We start from the raw sequence: 26,056 nt of genomic DNA, 5'->3' as shown, positions 1-26,056 counted from the left end.
GATTGTCTCATTGCATTTTTATATATGTGTTTGTTTGTTTGTGTGTGTGTGTGTAGTAGTAGTATATGTCTACGCACACATATATACTACACAATTTTTTTAAGGTCACCATTCTAATCCAACCAATCTTGAAGATGTTATTTCGCTGTTGGTTTTCTTGTATGAATGCTATGCTCAGATTTGTCAAGACACCTATAACATTGCCTTAGCACAGATCGGCCTATTTCATTCTGGAAATTAAAAAAAGCAAAGTAAAGTTAAAAGGACACTAAAAGAGTTTAAGACCTGTTTTGTCACCAAAGTGGGCGGTGTTTTAATGTTTAATTAAACGGCAGGTGCCAGGCATTATCAACACCGTGCGGGGAAGTCGGCCGAAGCTTCATTTTTCCTCGTAAAATGATGTAACTTACTGCATGAGCGTAGTTTCCAGAGCCTCCGCGAGCACGCACGATGTTGTCGAGCCCTCGTGTTTTCTCATGGCAGCGCAGTTTCACTTGTCAAAGGCACGGCGAGAGAGAGAGAGAGAGAGAAAAAGCGGATGCGCCTCAGACTGCTCCGATGAGCGTCAGTAGATTCAGTCAATGTGCGATCATATTAGAGGTGTGAGACTCAAGCTCGAGCTCGGACCGCGCAAACCTCGCAGCAGCGCTTTCAAATGGGGAGCCGGGGGGTGGGCAGGGGGGCTGTGCCGTAAACTACAAGAAATACGCGTCGGACCGAGACACCTAACGCTTAAAATGTTCTCTAAAAGGACGAGGGAACTGATAAAGACGCACTCGATGTCAAAGAAGAGCCGAACAGGAAACAGCGCATCGCCTCTCAACTCTCCATCAGTAAGTCAGCATCTCTCGACTTTTCCTCCTGCCAATCATCCTGACTGACATTTTCGCCCTCGCGCTCATGTTTTCGCCCGCTTTTCGACGTCGCTGAAAAATTGAACGAGTGTTGTCAAACGCCAGCGTAGGCTTCGAGCTGATTTATTTACGCCGTTGCGTTATCTAAAGACTTGAGAAAAAGACGGACTAAACTTCCTCGGTGTGGTACGGCGCAGCGAGGGGCAACGAGTTCGGGTTTTACCTCACTTTAAATATTTTTCGACTGGTTTCGGGACTTAATTGATTTACTTTAAGGTTCATTTGCATGCGTTAAACGCAAAAGGTGAGATGTGACGGCTAACGGTGTCGAAGGTTACGCTTTTAACGCTCAGTAAGTAGCTGGAAATGTTGAAGCGTGGTGGATCGAGTAGCAAAAGCTACAGTCCTTACGCGACTAGTCAGAGAGTGAAAAAGTCAAACAGCAAAAATAAATTGGACATCTTACCAAACAGACCCAACGTCTGGCTCAAACAGGTGGGTTGCGTTTAAAAAGTGCTTTATTTTTGTCTCGTTTGTGTATGATGTGTACTAAAATGCATTTACAGTTTTTTGTAATGAGTACAATTAAGAGTTTTTTTTTTTTAAAGCTAAGTTTCCCCTTTTTTATCTACAGAAAAATCATTTTTAGGTCATTTATTTTCTGTTTAAATGGCATCGCCCTGTTAACACTTACTGGTTTGTAGTGCATCATATTTCACAGTTCATTCAATACCAAAAATCAGGCAGAAATGGTTCATAATTTATGCTATTTTCGGTAACTTGGCTTTATATTCTGGTTTACTCTAGTGTTTTTTTTTTAGGCCTCAAGCGAGGCCAGTTAGTGTGGCATCAGCTCTCCGGGGTGTGACAGGAAGTAGGCCTCGGTTACACAATTATTCTTGTGAAAGACGTTCTGTTTACTAACAGCCGTCTATTGTAGACGGGCACATCTTGTGCTCTGTCTACACAACTTTCCACCTTAACACTTGGCCCGCGCCGTATCCTTGTGTTCTTCTTTATCATCCAGCTTTCGGCTCTTCAAGAACAGCCTCGAAAGGATGCGGTCGATGCAGTCACGTCTTCGTCCCATGCTTCCTCCAGTCTGTCTCCCCCTGTCCTAGACGTCCCGTCCTCTTGTCCAGGTACCCCTTTGGCCCAGCACACTAAGCTGGTTGGCGCCCCGGCCCCGATGGGCACCTTAAAGCGTCCGACTTCCCTGAGTCGTAATCCGAGCGCCGCAGGCTTCCCGATCCAGTCGTGGGTCTTCAGTAAGGGTGCGGGAAAATCCGTCATCGCCCAGAGTCCCTCGCCGGAGACGCCCGAGACTACAGTGGCTATCGAGGTGGAAGACATCCCATCACTGTTGCGCATAGTGGAGCGATTCGCCAAAGCTGTGGAGAAACTGAAAGACGTTGTGCTTGAAGGTAAAATAATGGTTTTCCTATGAATAATATAATAATAATTATATCTATCTATCTATCTCACACACACACACACACACACGTGTGTGTGTATATATATATATATATATATAATATATATAAAATTTTTTTTTTTTTTTTTTTTTTTTTGGCAAAACCAGAAGCTGTGGTTGCCAGAATTTGAAAAAAAAAGGAAACATTTTAGGTTTTCAAACTGAACTTGCCTTTACATTAAAGGTCCTTGCAGATAAAATCTAACCCAATCCGAATTTATTATGAACAAAAGTTTTGAATGTGTGAATGTGATTTACAACATAAGGTTGTAATTTTTATTATTAGTGGTGCTTGCCTTTCAAGGCAAAGCACACTATTACTATTGCTCATACTTATTCTTATTATTAGTGGTGCTTGCCTTTTAAGGCGAAGCACACTATTACTATTCCTCATACTTATTAGTGGTGCTTGCCTTTCAAGGCAAAGCACACTATTACTATTGCTCATACTTATTCTTACTTATTATTATTAGTGGTGCTTGCCTTTCAAGGCAAAGCACACTATTACTATTCCTCATACTTATTCTTACTTATTATTATTCTTATTATTATAGATTCCGTACGATTTTCGGCGCGTAACTAGTCCCGCAGTTTTTGCCACACACCCCTGAAACGGGCGTCAAATCGTGCGGGGTATTGTGGAAAGATGTGCTATGACTTTTATAAGCGATCGGGCGTACGATTTTCGTGACACCGGCTAAAAATCGGGCTAAAAATCCCATAGACGTAACATTGCGACAAACTTTGATTTAATCGAGCGCAGAGCGAGAATATCGCACAAACTTGTAAATCACCAGATTTGAAGACTTTATCAAGCTGAGCGAGAACATACCACACAGTGGGGTAAAAGTTTTACCCTGGGGGCAAGAGACCTCCAAACTTTTACTATGGTGAGGGTCAAACTGCACATGTGTTTTTCCTACTATGGTAATTTACATAGGAATTTTCAAATCTAAATAACTTTGCATTAAAATGTCATAGAGACGTGGGGTGGGCTCGTTTTACTCAGCGAACCAATCAAAGTCTCTGAGTCACTATGAAGGTGTCAAGCCACGCCCTAGCAACCATTTAGAGCGCCCTAGCAACAGATTCCATAGACTGCCATTATAATGGTTCAGATGGGTATCTTTGGATCAGAGCGTCATAGAGACATGGGGGTGGGCTCGTTTGACTCGGGGCTGCAAACGGCCAATCATGAACTACTTCAGCTGTTTATAGCCACGCCCTAGCAACCATTATCGATGACCTTAGCAACCAAAATCCAAACTTACATATCTTCAAAACAGAACGTCACAGAGACATGGGGGTGGGCTTGATTGACTCGGGGCAGTAAACTGCCAATCCTGAGTCACCATAGACGTCTCCTATCCACGCCTTAGCAACCATTATCAAACACCCTAGCAACCCTGACTCGAACAGGCATATCTTTCATAACGGAAAGTCATAGAGACATGGGGGTTGGTTTATATCATTCATAGTGACAAGTGCATCATCATTGTCAGCTACCAAGCTGCTTCCTAGCAACCAACCTATTTACCCTAGCAACCGAGGGCGAGTTTTGCCACGGCAAGCACCACTCACATTTTCTTCAGGAAATGTACTTTCTAGTTCTTACTTATTATTATTCTTATTATTATAGATTCCGTGACGATTTTCGGGCGCAGAACTAGTCCCAAGAGTTTTGCCACACACCCTGAAACGGGCGCCAAATCGCGGCGGGTATTGTGGAAAGATGTGCTATGACTTTTATAAGCGATCGGGCGCGACGATTTTCGTGACACCAGGCTAAAAATCGCGAAAAATCCCATAGACGTAACATTGCGACCGACTTTGACGGATCGTAGCGCAGAGCGAGAATATCGCACAAACTTGTAAATCACCAGATTTGAAGACTTTATCAAGCTGAGCGAGAACATACCACACAGTGGGGTAAAAGTTTTACCCCTTGGGGGCAAGAGACCTCCAAACTTTTTACTATGGTGAGGGTCAAACTGCACATGTGTTTTTCCTACTATGGTAATTTACATAGGAATTTTCAAATCTAAATAACTTTGCATTAAAATGTCATAGAGACGTGGGGGTGGGCTCGTTTTACTCAGCGAACCAATCAAAGTCTCTGAGTCACTATGAAGGTGTCAAGCCACGCCCTAGCAACCATTTAGAGCGCCCTAGCAACAGATTCCATAGACTGCCATTATAATGGTTCAGATGGGTATCTTTGGATCAGAGCGTCATAGAGACATGGGGGTGGGCTCGTTTGACTCGGGGCTGCAAACGGCCAATCATGAACTACTTCAGCTGTTCGTAGCCACGCCCTAGCAACCATTATCGATGACCTTAGCAACCAAAATCCAAACTTACATATCTTCAAAACAGAACGTCACAGAGACATGGGGGTGGGCTCGTTTGACTCGGGGCAGTAAACTGCCAATCCTGAGTCACCATAGACATCTCCTATCCACGCCTTAGCAACCATTATCAAACACCCTAGCAACCCCAACTCAAACGGGCATATCTTTAAATCGGAACATCATAGAGACATGGGGGTTGGTTTATATCATTCATAGTGACAAGTGTATCATCATTGTCAGCTACCAAGCTGCTTCCTAGCAACCAACCAATCTACCCTAGCAACCGAGGGCGAGTTTTGCCACGGCAAGCACCACTCACATTTTCTTCAGGAAATGTACTTTCTAGTTCTTATTATTATAGATTCCGTACGATTTTCGGCGCGTAACTAGTCCCGCAGTTTTTGCCACACACCCCTGAAACGGGCGTCAAATCGTGCGGGGTATTGTGGAAAGATGTGCTATGACTTTTATAAGCGATCGGGCGACGATTTTCGTGACACCGGGCTAAAAATCGCTAAAAATCCCATAGACGTAACATTGCGACCGACTTTGACGGATCGTAGCGCAGAGCGAGAATATCGCACAAACTTGTAAATCACCAGATTTGAAGACTTTATCAAGCTGAGCGAGAACATACCACACAGTGGGGTAAAAGTTTACCCCTGGGGGCAAGAGACCTCCAAACTTTTACTATGGTGAGGGTCAAACTGCACATGTGTTTTTCCTACTATGGTAATTTACATAGGAATTTTCAAATCTAAATAACTTTGCATTAAAATGTCATAGAGACGTGGGGTGGGCTCTGTTTTACTCAGCGAACCAATCAAAGTCTCTGAGTCACTATGAAGGTGTCAAGCCACGCCCTAGCAACCATTTAGAGCGCCCTAGCAACAGATTCCATAGACTGCCATTATAATGGTTCAGATGGGTATCTTTGGATCAGAGCGTCATAGAGACATGGGGTGGGCTCGTTTGACTCGGGGCTGCAAACGGCCAATCATGAACTACTTCAGCTGTTCGTAGCCACGCCCTAGCAACCATTATCGATGACCTTAGCAACCAAAATCCAAACTTACATATCTTCAAAACAGAACGTCACAGAGACATGGGGGTGGGCTCGTTTGACTCGGGGCAGTAAACTGCCAATCCTGAGTCACCATAGACATCTCCTATCCACGCCTTAGCAACCATTATCAAACACCCTAGCAACCCCAACTCAAACGGGCATATCTTTAAATCGGAACATCATAGAGACATGGGGGTTGGTTTATATCATTCATAGTGACAAGTGTATCATCATTGTCAGCTACCAAGCTGCTTCCTAGCAACCAACCAATCTACCCTAGCAACCGAGGGCGAGTTTTGCCACGGCAAGCACCACTCACATTTTCTTCAGGAAATGTACTTTCTAGTTCTTATTATTATTATACTAGATTCCGGACAAATTTCGGCGCGTAACTAGTCCCGCAGTTTTTGCCACACACCCCTGAAACGGGCGTCAAATCGTGCGGGGTATTGTGGAAAGATGTGCTATGACTTTTATAAGCGATCGGGCGACGATTTTCGTGACGACGTGGCGGGCGTAAAAATCGGGCGAAAAATCCCATAGACTTAACATTGCGCCAAACTTTGACGGATCAGAAAGCGCAGAGCGAGAATATCGCACAGACTTGTAAATCACCAGATTTGAAGACTTTGTCAAACTGAGCGAGAACATACCACACAGTGGGGTAAAAGTTTTACCCCTGTGGGGCAAGAGACCTCCAAACTTTTACTATGGTGAGGGTCAAACTGCACATGTGTTTTTCCTACTATGGTAATTTATATAGGAATTTTGCAAATCAATATAACTTTGCATTAAAATGTCATAGAGACGTGGGGGTGGGCTCGTTTTACTCAGCGAACCAATCAAAGTCTCTGAATCACTATGAAGGTGTCAAGCCACGCCCTAGCAACCATTTAGAGCGCCCTAGCAACAGATTCCATAAACTGCCATTATAATTGTTCAGATGGGTATCTTTGGATCAGAGCGTCATAGAGACATGGGGGTGGGCTCGTTTGACTCGGGGCAGCAAACGGCCAATCATGGAGTACTTCAGCTGTTCGTAGCCACGCCCTAGCAACCATTATCGATGACCTTAGCAACCAAAATCCAAACTTGCATATCTTCAAAACAGAACATGACAGAGACATGGGGGTGGGTGCGATTGACTCAGGGCAGCAAACAGCCAATCCTGAGTCGCCATAGACATCTCCTATCCACGCCTTAGCAACCATTATCAAACACCCTAGCAACCCCAACTCAAACGGGCATATCTTTAAATCGGAACGTCATAGAGACATGGGGGTTGGTTTATATCATTCATAGTGACAAGTGTATCATCATTGTCAGCTACCAAGCTGCTTCCTAGCAACCAACCAATTTACCCTAGCAACCGAGGGCGAGTTTTGCCACGGCAAGCACCACTCACATTTTCTTCAGGAAATGTACTTTCTAGTTATTAGTGGTGCTTGCCTTTTAAGGCGAAGCACACTATTACTATTCCTCATACTTATTCTTATTAGTGGTGCTTGCCTTTCAAGGCGAAGCACACTATTACTATTCCTCATACTTATTCTTACTTATTATAGATTCCACTCAAATTTCGGCGCGTAACTAGTCCCGCAGTTTTTGCCACACACCCCTGAAACGGGCGTCAAATCGTATGCGGGTATTGTGGAAAGATGTGCTATGACTTTTATAAGCGATCGGGCGACGATTTTCGTGACACCGGGCTAAAAATCGGGTAAAAATCCCATAGACGTAACATTGCGACCGACTTTGACGGATCGTAACGCAGAGCGAGAATATCGCACAAACTTGTAAATCACCAGATTTGAAGACTTTATCAAGCTGAGCGAGAACATACCACACAGTGGGGTATAAGTTTTACCCTGGGGGCAAGAGACCCCAAAGTTGCCCCATTGACATAGTATGGTGAGGGAAAAATGCACATGTGTTTTTCCTACTATGGTAATTTACGTAGGAATTTCGCAAATCTAAATAACTTTGCATTAAAATGTCATGGAGACGTGGGGGTGGGCTCGTTTTACTCAGCTAACCAATCAAAGTCTCTGGATGGCTTTGAAGGTGTCAAGCCACGCCCTAGCAACCATTTAGAGCACCTAGCAACAGATCCCATAGACTGCCATTATAATGGTTCAGATGGGTATCTTTGGATCAGAGCGTCATAGAGACATGGGGTGGGCTCGTTTGAGTCGGGGCAGCAAACGGCCAATCATGAACTACCTCAGCTGTTCATAGCCACGCCCTAGCAACCTTTATCGAGGACCTTAGCAACCAAAATCTTAAACAAAACTTACATATCTTCAAAACAGAACGTCACAGACACATGGGGTGGGCTTGTTTGATTCTGGGTAGCAAACAGCCAATCCTGAGTCACCATAGACATCTCCTATCCATGCCTTAGCAACCATTATCAAACACCCTAGCAACGTTTTAGCAAGACCTATATCTTTGCATCAGAACATCGTAGCGACATGTTAGTCATGCTAGCGACATGCTAGTCACTTGCTAATTATGCTGGAAACATGCTAGTGACATGCTAGTCATGCTAGCGAAATGCTAGTCACTTGTTAATCATGCTAGAAACATGCTAACGACATGCTAGTCATGCAAGTAGAGACATGCTAGTCACTTTGCTAATCATGCTAAAAACATGCTAGCGACATGCTAGTCATGCTAGCGACATGCTAGTCACTTGCTAATCATGCTAAAAACATGCCAGCGACATGCTAGTCATGCTAGCGAAATGCTAGTCACTTGCTAATCATGCTAAAAACATGCTAGCGACATGCTAGTCATGCTAGCGACATGCTAGTCACTTGCTAATAATGCTAAAAACATGCTAGTGACATGCTAGTCATGCTAGCGACATGCTAGTCACTTGCTAATAATGCTAAAAACATGCTAGCGACATTTTAGTCATGCTAGCGACATGCTAGCCACTTTGCTAATCATGCTAAAAACATGCTAGCGACATATATTTAGTCATGCTAGCGACATGCTAGTCACTTGCTAATCATGCTAAAAACATGCTAGCGACATGCTAGTCATGCTAGCGACATGCTAGTCACTTTGCTAATCATGCTAAAAACATGCTAGCGACATGCTAGTCATGCTAGCGACATGCTAGTCTCTTGCTAATCATGCTAGAAACATGCTAGCGACATGCTAGTCACTTTGCTAATCATGCTAAAAACATGCTAGCGACATGCTAGTCATGCAACCGAGCGAGAGTTTTGCCACGGCAAGCACCACTCACATTTTCTTCAGGAAATGTACTTTCTAGTTATTATTATACTAGATTCGGACAAATTTCGCGCCAGAACTAGTCCCGCAGTTTTGCCACACACCCCTGAAACGGGCGCCAAATCGCGGGTATTGTGGAAAGATGTGCTATGACTTTTATAAGCGATCGGGCGACGATTTTTTCGCACGCCGGGCTAAAAATCGGGCGAAAAATCCATAGACTTAACATTGCGCCAAACTTTGTGGATCGTGAGCGCAGAGCGAGAATATCGCACAGACTTGTAAATCACCAGATTTGAAGACTTTGTCAAACTGAGCGAGAACATACCACACAGTGGGGTAAAAGTTTTACCCCTTGGGGGCAAGAGACCTCCAAACTTTTTACTATGGTGAGGGTCAAACTGCACATGTGTTTTTCCTACTATGGTAATTTACATAGGAATTTTGCAAATCAATATAACTTTGCATTAAAATGTCATAGAGACGTGGGGGTGGGCTCGTTTTACTCAGCGAACCAATCAAAGTCTCTGAATCACTATGAAGGTGTCAAGCCACGCCCTAGCAACCATTTAGAGCGCCCTAGCAACAGATTCCATAAACTGCCATTATAATTGTTCAGATGGGTATCTTTGGATCAGAGCGTCATAGAGACATGGGGGTGGGCTCGTTTGACTCGGGCAGCAAACGGCCAATCATGGAGTACTTCAGCTGTTCGTAGCCACGCCCTAGCAACCATTATCGATGACCTTAGCAACCAAAATCCAAACTTGCATATCTTCAAAACAGAACATGACAGAGACATGGGGGTGGGTGCGATTGACTCAGGGCAGCAAACAGCCAATCCTGAGTCGCCATAGACATCTCCTATCCACGCCTTAGCAACCATTATCAAACACCCTAGCAACCCCAACTCAAACGGGCATATCTTTAAATCGGAACGTCATAGAGACATGGGGGTTGGTTTATATCATTCATAGTGACAAGTGTATCATCATTGTCAGCTACCAAGCTGCTTCCTAGCAACCAACCAATTTACCCTAGCAACCGAGGGCGAGTTTTGCCACGGCAAGCACCACTCACATTTTCTTCAGGAAATGTACTTTCTAGTTATTATTATTATTCCGGATTCGGACAAATTTCTCGCGCAGCGAACTAGTCCCGCAGTTTTTGCCACACACCCTGAAACGGGCGCCAAATCGTGCGGCGGGTATTGTGGAAAGATGTGCTATGACTTTTATAAGCGATCGGGCGACGATTTTTTTCAGACGCCGGGTAAAAATCGCTAAAAATCCCATAGACTTAACATTGCGCCAAACTTTGACGGATCAGAGCGCAGAGCGAGAATATCGCACAGACTTGTAAATCACCAGATTTGAAGACTTTATCAAGCTGAGCGAGAACATACCACACAGTGGGGTAAAAGTTTTACCCTGGGGGCAAGAGACTCCAAACTTTTACTATGGTGAGGGTCAAACTGCACATGTGTTTTTCCTACTATGGTAATTTACATAGGAATTTTGCAAATCAATATAACTTTGCATTAAAATGTCATAGAGACGTGTGGGGTGGGCTGCGTTTTACTCAGCGAACCAATCAAAGTCTCTCAATCACTATGAAGGTGTCAAGCCACGCCCTAGCAACCATTTAGAGCGCCCTAGCAACAGATTCCATAGACTGCCATTATAATGGTTCAGATGGGTATCTTTGGATCAGAGCGTCATAGAGACATGGGGTGGGCTCGCTTTGACTCGGGGCAGCAAACGGCCAATCATGGAGTACTTCAGCTGTTCGTAGCCACGCCCTAGCAACCATTATCGATGACCTTAGCAACCAAAATCCAAACTTGCATATCTTCAAAACAGAACATGACAGAGACATGGGGGTGGGTGCGATTGACTCAGGGCAGCAACCAGCCAATCCTGAGTCGCCATAGACATCTCCTATCCACGCCTTAGCAACCATTATCAAACACCCTAGCAACCCCAACTCAAACGGGCATATCTTTAAATCGAACGTCATAGAGACATGGGGGTTGGTTTATATCATTCATAGTGACAAGTGTATCATCATTGTCAGCTACCAAGCTGTTTCCTAGCAACCAACCTATTTACCCTAGCAACCGAGGGCGAGTTTTGCCACGGCAAGCACCACTCACATTTTCTTCAGGAAATGTACTTTCTAGTTATTATTAGTGGTGCTTGCCTTTCAAGGCGAAGCACACTATTACTATTCCTCATACTTATTCTTACTTATTATAGATTCCACTCAAATTTCGTGCGCGTAACTAGTCCCCGCAGTTTTTGCCACACACCCCTGAAACGGGCGTCAAATCGTGGGGGTATTGTGGAAAGATGTGCTATGACTTTTATAAGCGATCGGGCGACGATTTTCAGACACCGGCTAAAAATCGGGCGAAAAATCCCATAGACGTAACATTGCGACCGACTTTGACGGATCGTGAACGCAGAGCGAGAATATCGCACAAACTTGTAAATCACCAGATTTGAAGACTTTATCAAGCTGAGCGAGAACATACACACAGTGGGGTATAAGTTTTACCCTGGGGCAAGAGACCCTCAAAGTTGCCCCCATTGACATAGTATGGTGAGGAAAAATGCACATGTGTTTTTCCTACTATGGTAATTTACGTAGGAATTTCGCAAATCTAAATAACTTTGCATTAAAATGTCATGGAGACGTGGGGTGGGCTCGTTTTACTCAGCTAACCAATCAAAGTCTCTGGATGGCTTTGAAGGTGTCAAGCCACGCCCTAGCAACCATTTAGAGCACTCCTAGCAACAGATCCCATAGACTGCCATTATAATGGTTCAGATGGGTATCTTTGGATCAGAGCGTCATAGAGACATGGGGTGGGCTCGTTTGAGTCGGGGCAGCAAACGGCCAATCATGAACTACCTCAGCTGTTCATAGCCACGCCCTAGCAACCTTTATCGAGGACCTTAGCAACCAAAATCTTAAACAAAACTTACATATCTTCAAAACAGAACGTCACAGACACATGGGGGTGGGCTTGTTTGATTCTGGGTAGCAAACAGCCAATCCTGAGTCACCATAGACATCTCCTATCCATGCCTTAGCAACCATTATCAAACACCCTAGCAACGTTTTAGCAAGACCTATATCTTTGCATCAGAACATCAGAGCGACATGTTAGTCATGCTTAGCGACATGCTAGTCACTTGCTAATTATGCTGGAAACATGCTAGTGACATGCTAGTCATGCTAGCGAAATGCTAGTCACTTGTTAATCATGCTAGAAACATGCTAACGACATGCTAGTCATGCTAGAGACATGCTAGTCACTTTGCTAATCATGCTAAAAACATGCTAGCGACATGCTAGTCATGCTAGCGACATGCTAGTCACTTGCTAATCATGCTAAAAACATGCCAGCGACATGCTAGTCATGCTAGCGAAATGCTAGTCACTTGCTAATCATGCTAAAAACATGCTAGCGACATGCTAGTCATGCTAGCGACATGCTAGTCACTTGCTAATAATGCTAAAAACATGCTAGTGACATGCTAGTCATGCTAGCGACATGCTAGTCACTTGCTAATAATGCTAAAAACATGCTAGCGACATGCTAGTCATGCTAGCGACATGCTAGCCACTTTGCTAATCATGCTAAAAACATGCTAGCGACATGCTAGTCATGCTAGCGACATGCTAGTCACTTGCTAATCATGCTAAAAACATGCTAGCGACATGCTAGTCATGCTAGCGACATGCTAGTCACTTTGCTAATCATGCTAAAAACATGCTAGCGACATGCTAGTCATGCTAGCGACATGCTAGTCTCTTGCTAATCATGCTAGAAACATGCTAGCGACATGCTAGTCACTTTGCTAATCATGCTAAAAACATGCTAGCGACATGCTAGTCATGCAACCGAGCGAGAGTTTTGCCACGGCAAGCACCACTCACATTTTCTTCAGGAAATGTACTTTCTAGTTATTATTATTATTATTATTATTATTATTAAAAATAAACATGCAAAAATTTCTGACTCTATGTACAACTTAGTTCATCACAAATGTGGTTATAATAACATACAAAAATCAAAAATTAAAACCAGATTGGGGAAAAAAAAACAAATATAAAATCTAAAAACGCTTTCTAAAAAATAAAAACGTCATTTTAGTTAGTAAAACTGTGTACACACTAAAAATTACAAACAGAAAAATGACTACGATTTTAACAAAAACTTTGTAATAAGTGTTAACATAATAATAATTACAATTTTTAAAAAAATCCCACCATTTGAAAATTGAGGTTAAGAGACCATTTTTCATCTTTTACCGTTATAATTACGATAACGTGGTGGGGGTTTTCAGTGTAGTTGACATGGATGAGATGATTCCGAAACATTTCCTGGTACTTATTTTCTAGTTGGAGAAACAAAACGGTGCTCAATACTTGTCTGCCACATGACTATTCACACGTCCTGTCGCAAACATCATTTTCTGCTGAGGATCATGTGATCGCACCGAAGGGGCGGGGCTGAGTTGCTCAAGAGGCCCTGATCTTCCTGTATCTGCAGTCAGGCTGAGTTCCTGTGGTGCACCACACAGTGCAGGAAATGGTTCTCTTAGAAAACACCCCCTTCCGCTTTCAGGACTCGTAGAGCAACGTCATTTAGCATCAAGTCTGTAGTCCTAACATAAATGACAAAATCTGTTGTTATATCTGAGACGTCTGATTTCTCAGTATAGACAAAGCTACTTTCCATGAGGATCCTTATAAAAAGTGCTGTGATGTATAATATTGTTATTATTATATATTTTTTTTCAAATTAAGTATTAATGCAACATTTATTTGCATAGCTCTTTCTCAATTCATCAAAACAAATAAAACAAAGCCACAAGTTGCTGCAAGTAATTTAATATTTTCATCTTATTTTTTTTTTAATTATTTATTTTAGGGCTGTAAAATTCTCTAATTACATGTCAATTAATGTGAATTTATATTTGGCTGTGAAAAATTTGGACCTAAAATATTATTTTATTTGATTCACATAAATGACAAATGAAACGTAACATAAACGTAACCTAAAAGATGATCATTTGAAAGGCATCTCGGTTTTGTCTTTTTCCATTTAATGCAATGAAAGTCATTGGTAACCAAAACTGCTTCGACAAGCTTCTTGAAAATACTTGGGGGTGAACTTCTCGTAGTCATTCATTCATTCATTCAATTTGTTCAAATGGCTGATTCATTCAGGAATCGCGTAAATGACTCACTTCATGAATGAGCATTTAAATGATTGACTCACCTGGTTTATTCAAAATGCAGGTTTATTCCGAAACTAAAGACTTCTGTGTTGCTTCGGAGACTGTCATAACTGATATTGTTGGCAAAACTGAGCAAAAATGCACAATATTGTTTAAAAAAAATTTTTTTAACTTATAACTGTTGTATGAAATCACATTTGCACTCGTTATTGGAATATAAATATGGGACTCATACAGGAATACTTTTTTTGTCCGCAATATCTTGACTTTTAGGCCATTTCTTTCTTTATGCAGTTGTTGCCCTATAAGATGACGTACTGGTTCGGGGGCAGTTTAACTGCATTAAAACATTTTAATAACTTTTTAAAAAAATCTATAATAATAAATAATAATAATTTCGTAAATAACACAAACTGACAGCAATGTATGTATTTCTATTAATATTCCTATGCTGATCCATGTTTGAAAACGTATATTATGACATTAAATGATAACTAAGAAACTTGGTAATTACTAATAATAATACCACTAATGATAATAGTATTTTTGAGTCACTGAAAAATCTAGCATGCATCTTTTAGTCATTTTGCCATATTTGAAATATATGGCCTTGGTGTTATTGGTTGACTCGTGCCATAATTTCCAATTTTTTTCTCTCTTTTGTTAGCGTGCTTTATCTGATTGGGCTAAGAAGCCAGTTGTTCATTCTTCCTGTTACTGTACGTGTCAGGTGTTTTCAGCAGAACAAAGAGAAACTCTACAAGTAGCAGTTAAGAGCCGTGATAGGAGGAAGTGGCTTGTACGAGAAAGCACTGCAACACTTCGTGAACAAACGACCGGTCTTGCATCATCTCCACTCTTTTAGCATCGCTGCAGATATTTGAGGACAGACGCTGACATGTCGGTTAAAGGGTTACTGGGTTCACTAAGAAATATCCAGGTCATATTGTGCTCTGTAAGCTGAAGAAAAATGCTGAGATGATGACGTGAAATTGTTTTAGTTGATTTGCTCTTATTTCTTGAACAAAACCCAAAAAATCAACACAATTATCATACTTAATTATCAACAAATGCTATTTATTGTCATTTATTTTGATTTAACTTTTGGGGGGGTTTTTGGTTGTTTTTTAGTGGGGTTAAATATGACCCAGAATTGTATCAGAATTCTTTCTTTATTTAATAACTTAATTAAATTGTTTGTTTTTAGTCGTTCAGTACATATTGTATTTTTTGGTCTGTTCTTGTTTATCTCTCTGTTCCTTTAGTGGTTTTATTTTCTTATGGGATGAAATCAGATTTTTTTTCTTTTTCTTTCTTTTGAATCAGAAGTCTTAATATCGTTTGAGCTCGTGTGGCTGTAATCTAGATGTTTATTTTCCGCTGATCAGAGTCTGATGATAATGTTGTTTGTGGTTTCTTTTGCAGACAAACAGGAGAATCGGCGTCCATTGGCCCATGAGTGTTTGGGGGAAGTTCTGCGCATCCTGCGGCAAGTCATCAGCATGTACCCCCTCCTCAACACAGTGGAGACGCTCACCGCTGCCGGCAAACTCATCTCACAGGTCAAAGGTTAGAGCAGACATTTACAGTCATTCTACAGCAGTAGTGCATTTCTGTTGTCATAAGCAATTTATCAACTTTTTGTTTTTTTGGTCTTTGACTTCAGGATATCACTATGAAGTGTGCAATGAAACGGACAAGAAAGATTTTGAGAAGGCCATCGAGACCATCGCTGTTGCCTTTAGCAGCAAGTATGAACCTCTTATATGAGCCTTTGTTTCTTGTAGTGACAGATTTTCTAAATACTGTAATACTGTATCCCACAATGAGGTGTGCACTATATATATATATATATATATATATATATATATATATATATATATATATATATATATATATATATATATATATAAACAGCAAATTTATCAAATTTCCCCATGAATGAATGAAATGACTTATTTATTGATTAACTGATTTTATAAATGTATTGATTTTTTCCCTTGTTATTCAATTAGTTCAAGGGGAAAATAGCCCTTTTGAAACATTTGTTTAATCTGTTTTTGACTTTAATTTTTAATCGAGCATACACAGGACTGCAGTCCCATGCTGCCTACTTGGTGTCAGTTATGAAATCATCTCTCTCACAATGCTCTGTTAGATCATCGACACACATCGTAGCTCTACAGAAATAACAGGAAGTTGATCTGTGGCTTCGGCTCTCTTACTCTAACAGCCCCAAACCCTCAAGGATCTGTTCGAGCTGATAATCATCGCACCTCACGTAGTACTGCTGTTGTTGTCACTTCAGCTTTTCATAATCGTATCAATACATTGTTGAACGGCAGCACAAAAAAAAGGCCGCGTTCATGTCTTGCGTTTAATGACCGAAACTTTCAATCGTGCAACGGTGCAATGTTTCTGTGGCAAGGAGCGAGCAAGGGGAAGTGGAGAGCTGGCATGAGTTGTTTGTGTTTGTGTGTTTTGTCAGTGTGTCGGAGCTGCTGATGGGAGAGGTGGACAGCAGCACGCTGTTGTCGGTGTTACCGTCGGAGAAGAGCAGGGTGAGTGTCTCTGTATGGAGCGGATGCTGAGGGCAGGTTCTGACTTCCTGAAAGTGGCTTTCTGTGATTAGAGTCGCTGTTCTGTGACACGGTCGCCCTTTCGCTGAAATAAGACCCACATGTGATTTTTATAAATCTAAGATGTTTATTCTCTTTGAATGTTCAGTCGATGGAGAACCTCTCGGGACACGAGTCTTCACACACACGGAGCGATTCATCTGAGCTTTTTTTTTTTTTTTTTTTTTTTTTTTTGCTCGTTGAGATGCAATGTTATCTAATAATAGTATCTCAAGTAAAATGTATACAAGTTTCATTTTTATTTGAGCTGATTATAATTGCCGTTCTAATAAAAGAACGTGTGCGAAAGATTTAACCCTTGTAAGAGAACAAAGCTCTGCAGAACATTGTGTTTTATTTTAGACGCAAGTAACTCGTTTGCTAGATCTTTACAAAATCTCCCGCAGAACACATTTAATTTATGAATAAAACCATTTAAATAAACTTGTTGTTATTATTGCTGTGGTTAATATTAATAAAAATTAGTAGTATTTTAATAGGAAAATATTGCAATTTGTTATTCATAATTTTAAATGTTCTGCAGGAGATTTTGTACAGATCTATGCATGCATAAAAATGTTTTGTTTTATTATTAACTTGATTTTGATGATGTTATTATTATTATTATTATTATTATTTGTTTGATTTATTTTTGATTATTAATGTAGGTCTCCTCAGAACAAACAAACAGAATTAAAAATGTACTTTTTTTATTTTATTTTTATTTTATTTATTTTTTCCATGAAACGTTAACTCTTTGCAGCGATGAGCGCTGAAGAGGTAGACATTATCCTGCAGCGCAGTGAAGGAGGTGTTGACTCTGCTCTGACGTACGCTAAAACCATCTCCAAATACATGAAGGATCTGATCGGCTACGTTGAGAAGAAGCTTGCGCTAGGTAGGATCCCGTGTGGCTTGATTTAAAGTCATATGAGAGATTGAAATGCTGTGTCACATTAGGTTAAACGTGTAGTTCTGTGGTTGAGCCACGTCCTGCAGCTACTTGTTTATTTTTTTGTTTTAGTTTACTAAAGATTTGATGTCTTTTTAAATTGTTTGTACAGAACTGGAGTTTTCCAAGGGCTTACAAAGGATCTATCAGTCTTGTAAACAGACCATCACGCAGGTGAGAACTAACCTCGCTCGGGTTCTCTACAGTCTTCGGGATTGGTTAGTTTTCTTCCTCATGCGTCTGATTTTGTGTCCATCAGCCACACATGCCCTTCTTCTCCATCTACTCTCTGGCTCTGGAGCAGGACCTGGAGCAGAGCTCTGGGATGCATCAGGCGGCCTCCACCCTGCAGAACCAGACCTTCATCATGGTACAATACCAACTTGTCCGCCTTTTTGACCTTTTATTATTACGTCAATGCTATGAACCATAAGAAGGATAAATGATCAAAATTGGCACACTTGATGGTCAGGAATCGTAGTAACCTACTTTCAGAGGTTCAGAGGCTCGGTTTTGTTCAGTCAAAACGAGTCAAAACTTTTTTTTTTTGTTTCGACACTGTTCTGAGGCTACGTGCTAAAGTTGGAAACGGAGCCACATTTTTACTTATAACTATTGAAGAATTTGTCAGGAAGTCATCTGTGGGTGTCTACGGGATTGCTTGTGTCGTGCTGAATCTAGGAATAATGATTGTGGGGATTGGATGAACCATGGTGCTGCCATTTTTGAATTTTTGCGATTTTTATATTTTAAACTATTTGACCCATTGGCGGAAAATTTGTCAAGTATCACCATAGATGTATGCTCATGACTATCCTCAGCTATCGGGTTAACCATAAGCTACATTAGCAATAATTCAGCTTGGTGTGCTAATCTGGTCAACATGTTAATTAGTAGTAATTGTAGTTATAGTTTAATGTACTATTATACTGTTTATGTATGTATTATCATTCCTGGAGCTGAAGCTTTTTTGCTCATCCACAGCCTCTGCTGCTCCGCAAACAAGAGCATGAGAAGAAACGCAAAGAGATCAAGGAACATTGGCTGAAGGCCAAGAGAAAGCTGGTAACGTTTACATTTAATCCATCTAATGAGCCACCAGAACACTTTATCTCCAGCCAGGATGTGTCTTCACACATTGAACCGTACGAGGTCTGTAAGGGTTGACGCGTGTTTGAACACAGATGGAGTGCGAGGCCAACCTTCGCAGGGCCAAGCAGGTCTACATGACCCGCTGCGAGGAGTACGACAAAGCCAGGACGGCGGCCAACAGGGCCGAGGAGGAGGGCGGCAGTTCCACCACCAAAACCGTAGACAAGAAGAAACGACTGGAGGAAGAGGCCCGCAACAAGGTCAGGCTCGGCGTCTCGTGTGCCACTGTAGGAAGAGTTTAGCAGCGCTTCAGCAGGTTGTGTTGTTGTGTTCGTCTCAGGCTGAGGAGGCCGAGGCCACGTACCGGACGTGCATCGCAGACGCCACCACACAACACCAGGAGCTGGAGCACATGAAGGTCACCGTCCTGAGGCAGATCCAGGAGGTCATCAAACAGAGCGACCAGATCATCCGCTCGGTAAACTGATTTCATTTAATAGTCTTTACCACTTCATTAAAATAGAAATAACTAAAGTGTGTGTGTGTTTTTGTACTTATATAGTACAAAAAAATGTTAGGGAAATATTTCATAATACAGCCAATTTATTATTAAGGGAAGTATTTCAAAATTTAGTGAATGCATTAGGGGAAATATTTCATAATACAGGAAATATATTGGGGAATTTTTTTTATTATTTAAAGTATAGCAAATATGCAAACAAAAAAAATTTAAGTAAAGATACAGCAAATATTAATAATTTGCAATAAAGCTGGGATGGATTTTTGTGATGTAAATGTTTGATATTTTACATTCCTATGTGTAAAAAAAAAAAAATAAAAATACAGCACATAGATTCTGTATTTTACAGTATTTCCATAATATATTTTAAAATGCAGCTTCTGTACTAATGTATTTTGACTTTAATCGTTTTTTGTTTTTTTTTTACATAGACAAAACATTTAATAATCATCTTTTTATACAGCAGCTATATTTGCGATTTATTTTTAAAGCTATTTTATTTATTTTTAAAATGGACAGCCAATGCATATTCAAGGTCATTTTTGAAAGCATTGCATTGACAAAATATTCTAAAATATTCTTGAATACAGAAAGTATATGAAGAACATTTTTAAAATACAATTTAATAGCAGGTAAAATCTTTATGGCTAGTCAATTTTCACAGGGAATAAAGTTAGTTTTAAACTGTGATCAAGACATTTGTAAAGCTAAATGTTACGAATGATTCTTTTAAGATTGTTTTTCAGTAGTGTTGTGTGTTCACTTGATCAATGGCCCAGTCATGCATTACTCAGATTAACAGAACACTGAAAAAAAACCACCAAGAAAATGTCAAATCCAAATCCAGCTTGAGCGGTTTTAACCGTGCGAAACTCTTTCCAGGCCACCATCTCCTACTACCAGATCATGCACATGCAGACGGTAGCGCTGCCGGTGCACTATCAGACGCTGTGTGAGAGCAGTAAACTGTACGACCCAGGACAGCAGTACGGCACGCACGTCAAAGACCTGCAGATGAGTGAAGAGCCCGAGACGCACTACGAGTTCGAGACCTACTCTGCCTCCTCCAGCCAGTAACCAACACTCCTCCTGCTTTCAGACATGGACTAAGAAGGAAGTGGATGTGAATATTGCAGTAAGGTGTTTTCTTGTCTTGAATTCAGGCAGTCGGTCAGAGCTCGTGCTGACAGCGCTAACACTGATGCTCAAAGTAGCGCCGAAGCGCCGCCCGCCGCTGGGGAACCTGGAGATACGAGCGCCTCGCACAAAGATGAGCAGAAGAGAGGTGTGTGTGTGTAGTGATTTTAGTCTACTTATCAAATGAAATGTGTGTGTGTGTGTGTATATATATATATATATATATATATATATATATATATATATATATATATATATATATATATATATATATATATATATATATATATATATATATATATATATATATATATATATATATATATATATATATATATAAACATTTTTATTACTTAAAAGGGCAATGTAATTACAGAGATTTTAATATAAATGTAAAATTATATTTTTATATAACAACAATTTAGTTTAATAATCCTATTAACATTGTTAGAACATTTATATTTTATTATAAAGTAATTATGCACATCCTAGCAAGTGTATTAATAATAATGAAAATGTAATTGGTCTACATATAACCATTTTATATATATATATATATATATATATATATATATATATATATATGTATGTATGTGTATATATATATATATGTATGTATGTGTATATGTATATATTTTTTTATTTTTTTTTTTTTTTTTTTTTTCAAATTATCCAATGTTTATAAAGACTTATTTATAGATGCTCTGCACTTTTAAAAAGGAGCTTGTTTTGTTTTTTTGGGTCTGATTTTTCTGGTTCGTGTCAGCTCGAGGTCACATGACTCACAAATCCTGGGGCTCCACAGTAAGTGACACAGACAGTGTGGGAGGAGGAAGTGGCCTGGGATCCCCGACTACCAGCACCGGTACAACTTCCTGCCATGACTAATTAAAAAAATATACATGAAATATGCAATTAGTGTTGCATAGTGGGGGGTTTTTGTGCTTTTTCTAGGAGACATAAGTAAAATGGCCCGAACGTCGTCAACAGGAACCATGTCATCAAACGAAGATGCAGATGAGAAAGACTCGAATGTTACTTCCTTTGAAACGCCAAGTGAGAGAAAACGGCACACAAGCGTTTTACTTTCAAATCTGTGCGTCTCATCCAGTGTCTGACTGTCCTTTCATTGTTTCACAGATATAAACGGCATTGAGCCCGAGATCGTGGTTCCCACCGGGCCGTTCAGGAACGTGGGCCTGTCGAAAGCAGCTCAGACGCACAAACTGCGCAAACTGCGCTCCCCGTCCAAATGCAGAGAATGCGACAGCTACGTTTATTTCCAGGGAGCCGAGTGCGAGGAGGTGAGTCGTGTCGGCTGCGCTTCAGCCTCGTCTGTGAAATAAAGCAGGCTTGTTCTCAACAAAAAAATTACAATCCTCTCATTAATTACTCGTGTCGTTCCAAACCCTGAAGACCATCTTCTGAACACACACTAAGATATTTTTGACGAAATTCAGGCAAAAAATGGCCAAAATCACAATATGACACATTTTGTATCACGATAACTCATTATAAAACTTCTGCAATATCAAACTAACAAGCATAAAAAGTGGCAAAAAAAAAAAGAGAAACCAATTGGAAGCAATAAGAAATGCTACATATAGATTGTTAATTAGTCTTCACTGCTAATTATATCTATCTAGATTATTATAATTAACACTATATTAAGTATAGATTCTATACATATGTGCTTATGTCTGTCTGTCTTCATTAATCATTTTTATTAAAATGATTTATTCGAGCAGTGAGATTTTAGGCTGGATATTGGGCGACTTGCCCTTTAAGGCCAACGGGCCGATCCAATATACTGCTACAGATGCTTTTCTCTTTCAGCTGTTTACTCTCTATTGAGAAAGGACACTTGCAAAGATGGGTTTTCTGACTCGTATTATCAATATATAAGTGTTTGTAATTGTTCAAAGCCAGTAAAGTGGAAAAAATGCCAACTCCTCTCACACAGAAACCGAGAGGACACATGCTTATAGCTTTGTTGTTTGTGCTTCAACTTTTAAAAATGCAGTGCAATAGAGCATAATATGAAACCATAGACTCTTTGTGTCCGTATGATATCTATTATCATATCTCACAGCCCTAATCTAAGAGCTCTCGGATTTCATTAAAAATATCTTTTTTTTTGTGTTCTGAAGATGAAGGCAGGTTTTATGGGTTTGTAATGACATAATTTTTTTTGGGGGGAACTATCCCTTTAAGTCTGGTTTGCTCTTGGCAGTGTTTCCTGGCCTGTCACAAGCGCTGTTTGGAGACTTTAGCCATTCAGTGCGGTCACAAGAAGCTCCAGGGTCGCCTGCAGCTGTTCGGGCAGGATTTCTTGCAGGTGTCCGGCAGCAGTCCTGACGCCATCCCCTTCATCATCAAGAAGTGCATCGGAGAGATCGAGAGAAGAGCGCTGAGAATGAAGGTACGTTCAGATCCAGCAGGTCTGGGCCAGTAGACGTGCAGGACGGTGCTGACGGTCCTCCTCTTTGTCAGGGTATTTATCGTGTGAATGGTGTGAAGACGCGGGTGGAGAAGCTGTGCCAGGCGTTTGAGAACGGCAAAGAGCTGGTGGAGCTGTCCCAGTCCTCGCCTCACGACATCAGCAACGTCCTGAAGCTGTACCTGCGACAGGTGAGCCCCCCCGCATCAGGACCTCGACACAAAATATAATAAATAAATAAATAAATAAATAAATATATATATATATATATATATATATATATATATATATATATATATATATATATATATATAATATTTTTTTATTTTTTTATTATTGGTTGTTGTTAAATCTCATCAGAAATCTGAATTATGATTATTAAAACGTCACAATAACTGTATTGCGTATGTAGGGTTCACTAAAATAACGCAAATAAATTAAAATGTTTAATTTAACGTTTAAATGAAATTATTAAAAACAATGAAAATTAACTACATTTAGCAAAATTATGGAACATATTGCATGAAATGCCATTTTGGGTTTTGTATATTTTATGCAATTACATAGTAATTAAAATTTAAATATAGTTTTTGTTTTTTTGTAAATTATATAAAAATAAAAAATAACAAAAAAATGTTAGAAGTCATTTTATTCAATTTACACTAACAACTAAAGTTTAATATTATTCCTATTTAATTAAAAAGTTATTCAAATTAGAATTTTGTTTGTTTGTAGTTGTTAAACTTTTGTATATGTTGTTGTTTTTGCATTATCCCAAATTATAAATATTTGTATTAAGAAATTTAATTTTCATTTTTAAAAGTAGATTTTTTTTTTTTTTTGGGTGAACAAATCCCTTAACCGTTCCCTATGACTAAGTTGCCCTCATTGTTAGCAGTGGCTTTCATATCCTCATACATGTTCACCAGACTCAGTCGATACATCCTCATTTTGCATTTCCGTGTCTCCCTCCGTCAGCTACCAGAGCCCATCATGCCCTTCCGTCTCTACAACAATCTGATGGGTCTAGCGAAGGAAAGCCTGGCTGTAGTGGGTCCAGAGGGAGCCGAGACGGGCAAAGGGCCCGACCTGGTGGACCTCGGCCCCGAGACGGACCCTGAGCTCTTAGCCGTCGTGGACCGACTCAAGAATCTCCTCAAAGAGCTGCCCAAACCAAACACAGCCACACTGCGCTACATAGCACGCCACCTGAGAAGGTGCAAAGCCTAGAATGACTTCCTCTCACGTTCCTTGGCTTATAGTCCCGCTCTGTTTAAACGCTTATTATTTGGTTGATGTCCCTCTGTTGTCAGGATTGCGGAACTGGAAGACGACAATAAGATGAGCCCGAGTAATCTGGGAATTGTGTTCGGTCCCTCATTGATGCGGCCCCGGCCCTCAGGGGCCACTGTGTCTCTGTCGTCTCTGGTGGATTACCCATATCAGGCCCGCATAGTGGAGACCCTGATTGTGTTTTATTCAGCCATCTTCCATCTGGACTCCGGCCGGCCGGCGTGCTCCAGCAGCTCCCGCACACAGTCTCTGCAGCAGGTCTGACATTCATACACGGCTGAGCTTTATTGGGAGGATAAACTGTTAAACCGTTAATGCAGAATAAATGTGGTGATCTGGTCTGTGCAGGAAAGCAGCATCGATGGAGAAGAGCACTGTTTGAATGATGAACAAGGAGTCTCTGAAGAGCCCGGTGCCGCAGAGTCGGACAAGTTAGAGTGCCATGGTATTACTGACTTTTATTCCTAAGATGGTTTGCTTTCTGCAGATGCATTGTGTGTATCTTTTTGATTTTATCTTTTGATATTTACGTTTTTAATAATGTAAAAAATTTCTAATGTTTTATTTAAATGAATTCATACAAATTTATTTTAATTTTTTTCATTTTAAAATCTCCATGTTAGTTTTTCAATTTTTTTTTTTTGCCTTATTGCACCCCCTCTCTCTAGTCTAGTGTTTTTGTACTCATTTCAGTTTTTATTTCTCATTAGCCTTTTATATCAAATGCTTTAAAATATATATATTAATGTTTGTATATTAAAAAAATTACACTTTGTATTGTACTTTAATGTCACTTTTTTTTGCCTTTTTTATATTATTTTTTTTGTGCATTGTCAACATTTGAAGTGGATCAAAACCTTTCATTGTCCTAAAACCAAAATGTGAACTTTTAATCCACTGTTGATAAATGCATTATATTTGTGAATGTATTTACATGCCACCATTATTTTAACATCTCAAAATGTAGGTGCAGTTTTATATAAAATAAGTTTTTGTTTTTTTTAAATAACTTATCAAATTAGTTTTTGTTATTAATAAATATATAACGATCTGTTACGTGTCAGCAGAGAGCTCAACGGGAACACTTGGTTCTCTGGAACAAAGTCTGGACTCCGATTCAGAAGCAGATGAGGAACGGGCCAGAGGTGAACTTCAGCCCCCCAGTCCTACAGAGCAGGCGCTGGACTCGACCGCTGAAACCCAAACGAGCTCACCCGTCCTCCTCGTGAACCTGCAGTGCCCCTCGAACAGCTCAAACGCCAACAGTGACCCTCCCGCCCTTCCCGAGAGCGAGCCGCCCGAGTTAGACGAGCCAACGAGCTCGCTGGCGGCGCTGAACATCAATCAGAGCGACAGCACCAGCACTCTCTAAGGTCGCCGCAGACGTCCCCAACGTTCACTGGGTGGGGGTTTTCTTTTTTTAAAGATGCGTTTATTTAAAATACTTCAGCTTGGAATTTTACAGATTTAAAAAAATGTTTTTTAGCTTTATTTTTACAAAAACCCAGTGGTACGCTTCCGGTGTCATCATGCACTGTATCTTAAGAAATCATCTGATGCATCTCTTTTACATGTTTGTTCTTGTCTTTTAATAATAAAAGAGTGATTTCAATATAGCCAATGTTAGTTTACAGCCAATGCAAACTGTCATGGTTACATGCAAATCAGATTAAAGTGCGCGTTATCAAACAACGTTGTAGCCAATGAGGAGGAAGTTAACTGGTTGTCGTGGTCTAGTGTTTGGTAGGTTAGTGTATA

The 26,056-nt window shown here is 40.5% G+C and overlaps 1 protein-coding gene across 3 annotated transcripts; it reads left to right on the top strand.

Annotated features, from left to right (window-relative positions):
• Positions 1–369: 369 nt before the first annotated feature.
• arhgap45b (Rho GTPase activating protein 45b) lies at positions 370–25,914 on the top strand. Of its 3 annotated transcripts, none has more exons than XM_043223795.1 (23): positions 370–833; positions 1,882–2,278; positions 15,672–15,815; positions 15,913–15,997; positions 16,735–16,807; positions 16,974–17,033; positions 17,627–17,762; positions 17,929–17,990; positions 18,076–18,186; positions 18,801–18,881; positions 19,001–19,168; positions 19,249–19,386; positions 20,311–20,501; positions 20,592–20,713; positions 21,332–21,430; positions 21,520–21,621; positions 21,706–21,869; positions 22,799–22,987; positions 23,059–23,196; positions 23,984–24,222; positions 24,319–24,556; positions 24,647–24,743; positions 25,363–25,914. In XM_043223795.1, exons 1-23 carry the CDS (start codon positions 582–584, stop codon positions 25,668–25,670), a joined length of 3,594 nt encoding a protein of 1,197 aa, XP_043079730.1. In that variant the 5' UTR covers positions 370–581; the 3' UTR covers positions 25,671–25,914. The 3 variants fall into 3 exon arrangements, with proteins under 3 accessions (XP_043079730.1, XP_043079731.1, XP_043079732.1); XM_043223796.1 differs by having other exon boundaries at positions 372–833; positions 25,366–25,914; XM_043223797.1 differs by lacking the exon at positions 370–833 and adding an exon at positions 847–1,349.
• The last annotated feature ends 142 nt before the right edge of the window (positions 25,915–26,056 follow it).

This window comes from Puntigrus tetrazona, chromosome 22 (assembly GCF_018831695.1).
Source record: "Puntigrus tetrazona isolate hp1 chromosome 22, ASM1883169v1, whole genome shotgun sequence".
Classification (NCBI taxonomy): Eukaryota; Metazoa; Chordata; class Actinopteri; order Cypriniformes; family Cyprinidae; genus Puntigrus; species Puntigrus tetrazona.
This window is presented reverse-complemented; position numbering and strand designations above follow the sequence as displayed.